The 12,076-nt window shown below is 47.4% G+C and overlaps 1 protein-coding gene across 1 annotated transcript; it reads left to right on the top strand.

Annotated features, from left to right (window-relative positions):
- The first annotated feature begins 359 nt into the window (after window positions 1–359).
- On the top strand, window positions 360–11,656 carry ankmy1 (ankyrin repeat and MYND domain containing 1). Its single transcript, XM_066709779.1, has 17 exons — window positions 360–1,178; window positions 2,699–2,845; window positions 3,310–3,764; window positions 4,090–4,306; window positions 4,495–4,659; window positions 5,067–5,398; window positions 5,707–5,878; window positions 6,231–6,371; window positions 6,509–6,661; window positions 6,748–6,855; window positions 7,400–7,531; window positions 7,668–7,781; window positions 7,883–8,048; window positions 8,211–8,304; window positions 8,876–8,941; window positions 9,627–9,781; window positions 11,110–11,656. Exons 1-17 carry the CDS (start codon window positions 954–956, stop codon window positions 11,286–11,288), a joined length of 3,021 nt encoding a protein of 1,006 aa, XP_066565876.1. The 5' UTR covers window positions 360–953; the 3' UTR covers window positions 11,289–11,656.
- The last annotated feature ends 420 nt before the right edge of the window (window positions 11,657–12,076 follow it).

Below are 12,076 nucleotides of genomic sequence, written 5' to 3'. Positions count from 1 at the left end.
TTTCAGATTTGAAATCATTTAAATGACATAATCAGATAAAACCGTAACAAACTGCTTTCAGACAGGCTTTCCAGTTCGGTGAGTCCATGGCAACTGCCTGGACGCTTTGCGGTTGAATCAGGCGACTGTAGGGGTAAAGATGAAACGAGCTTTTACATAAACCATGCATATATCTATTGTTTTATGCATTTGTAATGTTTATAATTTGTATGAGCAGCATTAGAGTACTGGAAAACACACCTACACTTGAAATCAATGTCGAAATTCCTATCCAAACGTGAGTGTACACAACGCCCCCGCCCCCTTGGCACTGGTGGTACAGTCGAGGCTGGCTTTCCCTTTTTCCGCTACAAAGTTACGGATTGACAGTGCAGATCAATGCGTTCAATGCGCCGAGGCTTCAGACGTGCGACGATCAATACACTGTAGCACCAGATCAGAAAACAGCCGCCGTGCGCCGCTGCTGACCGGGAGGAGGGATGATGTCTTGGAAACGAAATCAGGGACTTGTGTTTCGTGCAGTGCGGGCTGTTTCACGCAGTGTGCGGGACTGTGTAGTATAACACTACTGTGCAGTGTGCGGGACTGTGTAGTATAACACTACTGTGCAGTGTGCGGGACTGTGTAGTACAACACTACTGTGCAGTGTGCGGGACTGTGTAGTACAACACTACTGTGCAGTGTGCGGGACTGTGTAGTACAACAGTACTGTGCAGTGTGCGGGACTGTGTAGTATAACACTACTCTGCAGTGCGGGCTGTTTCACGCAGTGTGCGGGACTGTGCCGTGTTACACTATTGCTTGAGATAACATTAAGTTCCAATTCTTGTTTTTGATGTTTATCTGATTAATTAATTAATTAATCCTGCGCCGGGATTACACAACACATATCACCCCGACTTCATGTTAAAGGAGCTAGACTGTCAAGAAGCAGGAGTGGGTAGTTGCCAGAGATGCCCTCTTCCACCGGCTCGGCCGCAGGGACAGAAGTCCAGGACTGTCCCGCTTGTGGCCCCGGAGAGCAGGCCGCCCGGCGGGGGCGCTACACCGGGGCCAGCGTGGGCGGACAGAAGCACGGGGCAGGGGTGCAGGAGTGGCCGGACAGCTCCAGGTATGAGGGGCAGTTCGTGGATGGCCTGAAGCATGGCACCGGGGCCTTTACTTGGAGCAACGGGGAGGTATGTGTAACCACCATTCACACGTTTTATTGGGCAGGAATATTATGATAATTGATTTTACACCAATTTGCAGATAATACACTTTTTCTAATAATACTGGAACAAAAAAGCCACATAATAAATCCCAAATGAGCTGTGTTTTCTGCAATGTGTGTTATTATTGTCATTAAAACATGGTTAATACATTAAATTATTGTATCATATATAATTTATAATACCCTCCCTATCATCATCATCATCATATCGATACACTGCTGGATGAAGGCCCCCCAAGATGCTTCCAGTTGTTCAGATAGCTTTTCCTTTCCATGTCATGCTTGCAAAGTTAACTATTTAAACTAAAGTATTGTGTATTGTGTATTGTGGTCTTCAAGGTCTCTCTCTCTCTCTCTCTCTCTCTCTCTCTCTCATTTTGTGAAGCTTTCTTGTCACATACACTCTTAGAACTAATGTGTTAAATTTAACACTTTCTGTGTTTGTTCAAGGACAACACAACTTGGTGTCCTTTTAACACAATAATGTCCTTTTAACACAATAATGTCCTTTTAACACAAGACCTGTTAAAAAGATACATTATTGCTGTGCTTTGGTGAAAACATCTACTAAAGGGCCCTGTCATTGTGGGCCCAAGAGGCAAAACTTGTGAGTACACATGAACAGGAACAAAAACAACTAATCAATATAAGCCTAATCATCTTTCAGAACATATTTACACTTATCCTTGAGAGCCATCGATAGCCCATTGGGTTAAAATATGAGGTACAGTACATTATTTAACTCATGTTCAATTATTCAATTTGTGTTTAAAATACTAGAACAGACTTGTGTACCATGTGCATCCATGTGTACATCTACCTACTGCATTCATCAGCACTATAGATAGAAACCCACATACATACGTGTGAGTGGAGAGCTGGAGCCCCACTGTTGGTACCGGCCTGTAAATGAAACACTGTCAGACACAGGAGCTGTTCATAGATCAGGGGAAACAAAAAAGCCCATGAATTGGGCTGTCAGCGTAGGAGAGCAGGTCTCCCAGGGAGGGTACAGTTACTGTCCCTGCTGCCCAGAAATCCTAGACCATGATGGGAGTGATAGATGAGAGCAACAGAGACAAAAAGGAAAAGACAGAACAGCCGAGGCCGTGCAGGGTTATACTTGCACGGTGCCACAGAGACAGAGACGGCTCACAAGACGGATTAAAAAACTCACAACAACAAATGAATCAGTGGATACATTTATAAATAGAAGGAATACAAATCTGACATAAAATAAATCTGTCACTGCGTACAGATGTTTAATTTTGTTAGTTTTGTTTTAGGGCTAGCTTAAAGTAAAACAATATCTACTGCTAATAACTATTCTTCTTCTTATTATTAAAAAATAAAAAACAGTAACAACAAGCCAAGCCCGTATTGTGTATTCTAGGTGTCTGCATGTGGTTTCCATTGTTAATGAGTTTCTAAACGGGCAGGAATTAAGCAGTTCAGTTTTGATGAATGACTAATATCGATCTTCAGGTGTACAAGGGGGAGTTCTTTAAGGACTACCGCCATGGCCATGGGACGTACTCCTGGCCAGGGGGCTGCAGCTTCACCGGGTCATTCTACCTGAACCGCAAGGAAGGCTATGGGACTCTGCAGCTGCCCGACGGGACGACCTTTCAGGTAGCGTCCCTCTCTGGGCAGATGTCCTCATTGTAGTTCAAAGCACAGTAGGCGTGGTTTTGGGTTGTTGTTTTCTCCACAAAATGATCAAAAGTAACTTATAAGACACCAGAAGAAATGGTTTTGCAGAATGCAGAGTTATTGTCAAATACAACGTATGAAAGAGTATATATGCTCGCCTTTTCTCTGGTATAAATATGTATTTTAGTTGACCAATAAGAGAAGTCACTTTTTAATTCTCAGTGTTGGAATCTGCAGTTGTTAATCACCATTGTTTGGTGCTGCTGCCCTCATGCTGAGCTAATAGTCCACTTGGTAGCCTGTCTGAATGTATTATTACATTCATTTATATATTGTTTTGTGCCTAATAATATGTACAATTATCACAATATAGATTTTAAATGGTTTGCAAACATATGTACAGTATGGGCTCTTGGTTATGCTTTAACCCTTGACCTCTGCAGGGGCTGTACCGGGCGGACGAGCGTTTTGGGCCAGGCGTGCTGACGTACCCCGACGGGCGGCAAGATGTGGGCCTGTGGCACCGGGAACGCCTATTGAAGCTGTGCACCCGCCTCCCGGGGGCCTTCAGCCTGCACGACTTCCCTGAACACCAAGCGAGCCTGGGGCCCAGGGACGAGATCTCACAGGAGCCAGAGAGGGCGTATGAGACCCAGGCAGCCACCAAACCCTTCTACTACGCCTACATGAAGCTTCTGGAGGACGAGCGCTTCATGCTTCCTCCCGAGATTGTTAGCTACTCCTCCGACTCCGACCACCTGCCCCTCCCCCAGTCTCTGCGGAGGGAACTCGACGAACGCTTTTTTGGAGAGCATTGCTGTGACACTGAGTCCATGCCCACGGTCTTGGATTCGCTCCCTCTTCAGCTTCGTATTCGGGGTCACATCCGCAGACACAGGTACGGCTCTCTGCCCCAACATGGCGGCTCAGCTTCATAACCACGGTCAAATCCAGAATAGCATGACTGAGGTCAATTCGGATGCATGTATTCCCTACAGTCTTTTAACCACATTCCCAGTTTGGTATTGCTCATTTTAAATCAACCAGCCTCTACTACTCTTGCAGTAAATGTTGAACGCTAACCCATATACCCAGAAACATGCACTGCCAAGCCATCATGGCACCCCGTGAAGAATCGTATTCACACTCGGCTATCGCATATTCCAGATTTGAAACTGGTGTTGGACTATGTGATCCACCTCTGCTTGCTCTTTCTCTGGCAGGCTGGGGGCCGAGGGGCTGGACTGGGACGTGGCCGCGGTGCTGTCCGGGAGGCGGGAGGCATTCGGACCCAAAGGCCCGTTGGAGGTGAACTCCGAGAGGCTGATCCAGGAGGCGTCGGAGGGAGATCCCCTGAGTGTGTACACTATCCTGCGAGGCGGCCTGGCACACCCTGACGTTGGCGATGCCCGGGGCCACACTCCTCTCATCGCTGCTGCTGTAAGAGACGGAGATGGCGGCTGCACATGATTCAAGCATTGTCTTATTATTATTATGAAACCTCAAACAGTCAATTATGCTTTAAACCACTCAGTTGCAGGTTATCCGGTGCCAGCCTGACTGGGATTCAGTGACTGTGATGATTTGAGATTGCCTCCGTGTGTCTGGGTCTGTGTCTTCCCTCCCAGGTGAACTGTCACAATGATGTCATCAACATCCTACTGAACAGCGGGGCCGACGTGAATCAACTGAGCGATGAGGGGCTGTCGGCGCTGGCGGTGTGCCACGTGCTCTACTACCCCTCACACACTTTCCACAGCAACATGGCCGAAGGACTGGACCGCGATGGGCAGGTGTGCTGGACTGGACCTCTTAGGAGATGGTTTGGAGTCTAGAAACTAGCCAACAGGGCGGCTTTCAGATTTTGTGCTTTACAAGTTCTATTTGTGGAAGTAGAATTCTCACAGCCAGCGGTATAAATTAAATTGTCACCCTGGGTCTGCTACTAAATAGATAGATAGATAGATAGATGGATAGATGGATAGATAGAAATAGATGGAGCTACAGACCTAAAGGTTTCATAGGGACCTTCAAATCTGTAAGACCTGGAATCAAGTGATCATTTAAAGCACTTATTCCAACAACTGTGTCACTGTAGTCATTCAGGGTCCAGAGGGAGTGATAATCAGAGGACCCTGTAGTTCTCCAGGACCAGGAATGGTCGCAGCCACAGCAGATCTCTTTCTTGTGTGTTGATAAGGAGGAGGAACTGGCCAGCAGCTGTGAAGAGACTGCCAACCCCGAGAGCAGCGCCGAGCCTCCAGCGCGCACCATCCAGGTTCGCGACGGCCGCATCCATTTGGGCTCTGTCTCCTGGCCCCAGCCCGGGACAGAGTGTGCAGCGGGAGGCCTAGATGTGAAGGAGAGCCCAGATGACCCCGTCTTTGACTCAGCCCGCAGCCTGGCCAGCTTTCACATTGACGTGACCGAGGATGCCCTGCAGCAGACTGCCGAGGCGCTGAGCCGCAACAGCCTGGCCCAGCGCTCCATCAGCGAGGAGACCGTCAGGAGGATGGCACTGATGAAGGCAGAGTACGTCAGCCCCTCATCGGTGGCAGGGGCAATTCAAATATCAAGGAATTGATGACTGGTGGTCCATTTGATCGTTTATAAAGGGTTTTATCGTATAGATTATAATGAATTTCCATTGAAAATCTATAGCCATGTAAAGAGTAAGTGTCTTGATTGCTTGCCAGTCCAAAGACTAGTGATGTCAAAATGTTAATTGAGGTGTGCCCCATTTTAGGAGCTCAGCTTAAACACAACTGGACTCCTACTGGGAGAGCAGGGGAACGTGCTGTGATTGACTCGTGTTTCTCTCTGGACCCTGGTTTTGACAGGCACAGGAACAGGTGGGCCACCATCAAGCTGCTGCTGTGCAGAGGTGCGGACCCCAACGCCTCCTCGGTGCCCATGCCCGTCCTCTTCCTCGCCATCAAGGCCGGGCACGTCCAGGCCGTGCGCCGCCTGTTGCAGTGTGGAGCCAGGACCGACGTGCCCCTGCCAAAGAGGGTACCCTCTTCCTTCACAGCACTGCATGGCAGATAGAGACAGCATAGTATCATGAGTACTAACAAAAGCGGTTGTGAGTTGCTTTGGATGGATCCTACGCCAAATTGTGGGCAGATAAAGTCATGTTGACTTGAACGTGTCAGGTTGGGATCTACTTCTACAGATTGGTTGGCAGTTAGGGTACGGTAACCCCAAGCCATACCACTATATAACCGAGGGACCCTTTCCAAAACAGTTTACAGCTGATGTGAATTACTGACCTCTTGGTTGAGACACTAATGACCGGTATATGATTGTGAACGTGTGTCTGTGTTTTCTTACCAATGTGTTTTACATCAATGTTTCTCTGAAGCAAAAGGGCTTGTACCCTCTGCATATCGCGGCCGCCCTGCCTGGCAAAGAAGGGGTTAAGATCACAGAGCTCTTGCTGCACGCGGCGGCCAACCCGGATGTGCGAGCCCAGGATGCAGAGGACGTCTTCTCGCTTGATAAGGTGCCTCTCTGTGGCAGGAGTTCACACTGTCTCACCTTCCATCTTATTCCAGCATTAGAGTGTGCTTAAAACTGAATCAGTCCATTGAAATGCTAGGATGCATTCTTACAGCTGTGCCAACCCTCTCCATCGCACAGGTCTCCAGTTCGCATCCTCCCCTTGGCTTCAGCATGAAGTCAACCACCCCCCTCGGACCCCCCGTCCAGTACTACAGCCCCCCGGACAAGCTACCTGAGGAGGGCGGTAGGACACCCCTGCACATTGCCTGTCAGCGGGACATCCACTACACCGTATGTTCAAAGGCGGGGAAGGGGCTTGTTTTGGGGGGTTATGATAACTGAATTGAATGTGAAGTTGAATTTGCTTTCTGTTTCAGAACGCGAGGGAAGTCATCTCTCTCCTGTTGTGCCACAAGGCCGATCCCAACCTGCTCTGGAGCGGCCACTCTCCCCTCTCCCTGGCCATCGCTAGCGGCAATGACGATGTGAGTCATATAAATATCCTTTACCGCGCTGGAAACTGGACGCAGACCTGGGGGGACGTTTATTATAAATCCACTGTAAACAGTTCTTGCTGTGGTGTCCAGTGGATTTACCCACACGGTAAAACTTCTTAACAGTAATGTCTCAGGGGGGAGAGAGCCAGCCAATATTTTATAATTTGTGTTCTCCACTCCAACCCCAATGATTACATCCCCAATCAGCTCTCCAAAAACTATTTTTGTTTTGGCCACAAAGGAAAACAGATGTTTATTTGGAGGAACAATGCTGTGAAGAACCAAACAGGATTAGGAGATTAAAGGCGACTTGTTTTAAGAATCCGAACGCATCTGAAAATGAACACAGATCGCCCTGCTAATGCTGCTCAGGATATTACATGTTACAGCTCATTGTGTTGAAATACTAACGAGCTGGAATGGAGGGCTGGGAGGAAGGGGCTGTGATCACATGGAGCAGGTGGCATAATGAGAACCGTGCAGATCTCCAAGTCTGTAACGCCTTCCTGTGTTGGATTGCTCTTTCTTCCAGGCTATAGATGAGCTCCTGGCCGGGGGCGCGGACCCCAATCTCCCCCTGTCTGGCTGCGTGGGCAGCGCGCTCTGTGCCACCGCTAACATCTACTACGATCCCTACCGCAGCCCACGCCAAACTGCCACACTGGTACGGAGCCCTCGTCCCTCCCTGTTCACTCGGTTTCGTTTTTCACAATGATGGTAAATTGTAAGACCATTCCTCTGTCGTGAAGATTGAAATATGGTAAGCCAGCAATGAATGACCCAGCGTTTGCTGTCATCAGATAGACAAATTGGTCAACGCTGGAGCCAACATACTGATGCCAGTGGTGATCGGAGAGGGACGCAAGACTGTGATGGGTACTGCGGTGGACTACGCCTACTACGCCTTCTACCAGGTAAGCGGGCATGCTTGACAACAGCATTAGAGCTGCTGTGTTTTAGGATCTCCATCACGTTTGTCTGACATGAAGAAAATTCCTTGGGCATTTGCGGTCAGGACCGGCGGATCGCCCACACCCCGTACCACGCCCTCAGCGCCAAGGAGAGGGAGGTGTTCAATGGCCGGAGGGAGCTCCTCGCCCTCATGGGAGACCTGCTGCGCCAGGCGGCCGTCGGGAAGGAGCGGGAAAGGCTGGAGAGGGAGCTGGAGCTGGGGATAGCGAGTGGGTACCTGTGCTTCTTCCCAAACAGCAGAAACATGCGACAAACACGAGTGTAATATGAGTGTCCACAGTTTAGTTGCATCGCATTGTCTTTCTTTATAGTCTCGCAAGTCTCATGCATTGTTAGTCGCAAATAACAAAGTGTTTACAAACCGCCTGCAGGCCGCAGCCCCACGGAGAAGTTTGTGTACACGGGAACGGGAGCCAGTTCTCCTCTAACCAGGCCAGGAGACGAGACCTCCTCCTCTTCCTCCAGGTGCGTGACGCCGTGGGGCCGCCGGGCGGTGACGAGCTATGGCACTGGTGAAATCAGCTGATGGTGACACATTGGTCCCTCGGTTATGGGCTCAATGTGGTGCCATGACCGGGCTTTAGCAGGGGAGAAGGGCCACCCAGTGAAACAGGGCTTTTGGTCGACGGAGATGGGCAACTCTGACCCACAATCTCATTTCAGAAGTCTGTTAGAAATGTGAGGTGTTGTTGCATTTGATAGGCCTGTGCTTTTGGTTTCTTGTTTTCTTAACAGAAGACAGGGTTGACAAGCTTTAATTAATCTACAGCCTGAGAACTGCCTTCAAAAGGTCGTCTCGTCTCGGTTGAGAAAGTCACTGTAGGCAGTAAATAGATTTAAACATTGTCTCAAACGATAGAAACACGAATCTTGTGGTTCACATCGTTCATCTGCTGTCGGCCCTTGAGACTCATTGTTGCAATCAATGGCAAATCATATCACGTATTCATTATTTCAGTCCAGACCCAGAAAGTCATCCGTAAATATCTGTGGCCTAAATTGACATTTAAATCAGCTAACCAAATCACCTGTTCAGTTCCAGACTGGCACCCGGAAACAAAGGTCAGGCAGCGGCGACGGGAAGAAAACCCAACACGATTAGGTAATTTTATCTTTATTCAGCTTTAAAGTAAAAGAGTTAGAATTGAATGCTTACCATGTACTTGTTTGAAACAGGAAGCTGACTCTAATTGTGTTTATCATTTCCACAGATGTGTGTCTTGCACAGTTGCCGTTAATTATGTATTAAGATATATAATTGATGTGAAACATGCAATATTTATGTCTGCTCTACTCTTGAAACTCTTGAAATTTAATTGGTGAATACGCAGTTTGTTCAGTGTGAGGCTAGGTGTGAGAATTAGTACGGCCACTAGATGGTGACATATACATTTGTATCAGTTTCAATTTGCGCAACAATGCTTTGTCAGAGAGATGTTGTTTTAATGGCTTTTTTGCTTACATTTCAGCCAGTATATAGTCAAAAACGTTTAAGAAAATATGATTAGTCCATAGTTTGAAAAAGCAATGAGATAATTTCTAGAGTTTCTATGATGCAAATATCAGCAAATCTATTTCTTGGTACAGTTGTCCCTGTTTATAAAGCCATTATTGCTAATTTGTCAGTTTTCTCTCTTTACTTGATTTGCACCAGCACCTAGTTGTCTTTCCACACCAGCCCCTGTATAATGCCCCCTCGTGCCCCCTCGGCCTGCTGCCACCCATCCCCCTGTCCCTTCCTGACCTGCACTGAGAGACGTCTGTGCCTCTCTGTCTGCCGTTCCCAGGAAGCCGCTGTTCAAGTACTGCTACCAGTGCGGGCGGACCATGGGGGTGCAGCTGGCGGCATGCAGCCGCTGCCACGAGGTCTTCTACTGCAGCAAGGCCTGCAAGATGAAGGCCTGGAGCGAGCGCCACAAGGACGAGTGTCTCCGTGTCACAGGTGGGGGCTGATGACGCGGGTTTAACGCTCCATTAAAAGTCGCATATTCATCTGCTCTTGCACTTTTATTAGTAGTAATAATAATAATTTCTGAGCAGATGCCATGACTCAAGGCAAGGCACTGTTGTCACACTATATACATAGTTCACAAAACATTACAAACAAAAGAGCAACAAGCTGGGCAGTGACTCATGCAATGTTTTATATCCTGCCTGATCATTGTGTTCATCGTCCGTCCCCTGACTGGAAGTGGACAGTAATTAACTTCTGAGGAAATGTTTGGAAACATGTCCCCCTCATCTCTGAGGAAGCAAAGCCCCCTCCCGGATACACGGCCTGCGTGTTGGTGCCTGATTCCAGAGCAGGAATTCTCTATTAACATCTTTTTAAACACCTTATATCACATATAGAAAATTGCACTTTTAGCTCTATTTCAGAATAATCACCACGTCTAATAGTAACCTCTGGAGGACCCCTGAGGTAAACAGTCTCTTAGTTTATTGGTCTTGAAAGTCATATTAAATGTCCAGTCTACCATATCATTGCTACCTGCGATGGATTATTATTGTACTTGCTTTTTTAATATACATTTCCTTTAACTCTTTTTACTACTTTCATTTGCTCTCTCCCTGTACTACACTGTCGATCAGCTTTATCGCATTATGCAGTAACACATTTGACAACTACCACTATTTTCCCATTAGCTTTCTTCTGTAACAGATGGCTGCAATGCCTATTGTTTCTATTCATGATAATCGATCAGCTACTTCTGCTGGAAGGATGCTTAGCAGAGGATTTATGAACTGGCCGAAGTGTCTGGTCACAGTGAAGCCCACGGGGGATTTTTAAATTGGTCCATCGCAGTAGTAAGGCGTTTCCTGTATGGCTTCTTTTCTAGGCTGTCCCAGTGACAAGCCAGTCTGGAGAGAAAACCCCGCAGGCCAGCAAACCACAGCTGAGAATAAAAGTAAGAGGCAGGCAGAGATAGAGAGGGATGAGAGTAACAACTGTAACACAAACAATAACAACCGATGTAAAATATGCATTTCTAGGTTTAGAGAATTTACAACGTGTAAACTGTTAGTGAACTGTGAACTGGAGGAGCAGCAGGGAGAGGCAGGGAAGATAAAGACTGGTGCCAGGATGAACCGGGCATTAGTCTGCTGGAGGGACTTTAACAGTCTCGCCCTCGGGCACAGTGTGACTGTGCTGTTCTGGCACCTGCCGACACTGAAACCTTGCTGTCTATATCCACCATATATCTTTCAGAGGCCTTCGGTGGCCGTTCTGGGGAGGGTAGGTGTTGAGGCTTGTGTCTGTGTCCGTAGGTAAGGCCAGGGACGCCCAGAGTGCCCCGCCGAAGCCCAAGACACAGCAGCGTCCAGACCCCAGCCAAGGAAATACAGGTGCGGGCGGGGGGCACACCAGGGAGGGCCTCAAAACTGAGAGGGGCCCAGCAGAGACGCTGGCCACCGCGGGCATCACTGAGAACTACAGCTTCAACTGAATCATCACTGGAGAAATCACAGACTAATAAACTTACATTTGACATGACTGTTGAAACAAAATATTACAACAAAGTGTTTGATTCCAGGCGCAATAAATGTAACATAATTTGAACTCTTAAATAAGTGGGGGGTCGATATAAAAGCCAGAAGACATTGCAGCCCACTCCTGCTTTAGGTATACTACTGGTGTGTCCAACTCTTGACCCAAATATAATAGTTTGGGTCTGAAATTATTCTGGATATAAACCTGAAAAGTGTTTAAGCAGATTTACATATATAGAACATAAACCCATTCCTCATACAGTACATTTAACTGTTCCTTAGCAATTCCTGGAACTGGTGTTAATTTTAAATTCAATTCTCCAGTATATATATATATATATATATATATATATATATATACCACACACACACACACACACACACACACACACACCCACACACACACACACACACACACACACACACACACCTAAAGGATTATTAGGAACACCTGTTCAATTTCTCATTAATGCAATTATCTAACCAACCAATCACATGGCAGTTGCTTCAATGCATTTAGGGGTGTGGTCCTGGTCAAGACAATCTCCTGAACTCCAAACTGAATGTCTGAATGGGAAAGAAAGGTGATTTAAGCAATTTTGAGCGTGGCATGGTTGTTGGTGCCAGACGGGCCAGTCTGAGTATTTCACAATCTGCTCAGTTACTGGGATTTTCACGCACAACCATTTCTAGGGTTTACAAAGAATGGTGTGAAAAGGGAAAAACATCCAGTATGCGGCAGTCC

This window comes from Amia ocellicauda, chromosome 7 (genome assembly GCF_036373705.1).
Source record: "Amia ocellicauda isolate fAmiCal2 chromosome 7, fAmiCal2.hap1, whole genome shotgun sequence".
In the NCBI taxonomy this organism is placed as follows: Eukaryota; Metazoa; Chordata; class Actinopteri; order Amiiformes; family Amiidae; genus Amia; species Amia ocellicauda.
The sequence above is the reverse complement of the archived record's forward strand: the minus strand, read 5'-3'. Positions and strand labels throughout refer to the sequence as shown.

Excerpts from the sequence above, each read along its gene's own strand:
- ankmy1 (XM_066709779.1), top strand. The coding sequence starts at position 954 with ATGCCCTCTTCCACCGGCTCGGCCGCAGGGACAGAAGTCCAGGACTGT. Across the intron at positions 5,399-5,706 it reads ATGGCACTGATGAAGGCAGA|GCACAGGAACAGGTGGGCCA; the intron begins GTACGTCAGCCC and ends TGGTTTTGACAG. Across the intron at positions 7,782-7,882 it reads CCTACTACGCCTTCTACCAG|GACCGGCGGATCGCCCACAC; the intron begins GTAAGCGGGCAT and ends ATTTGCGGTCAG.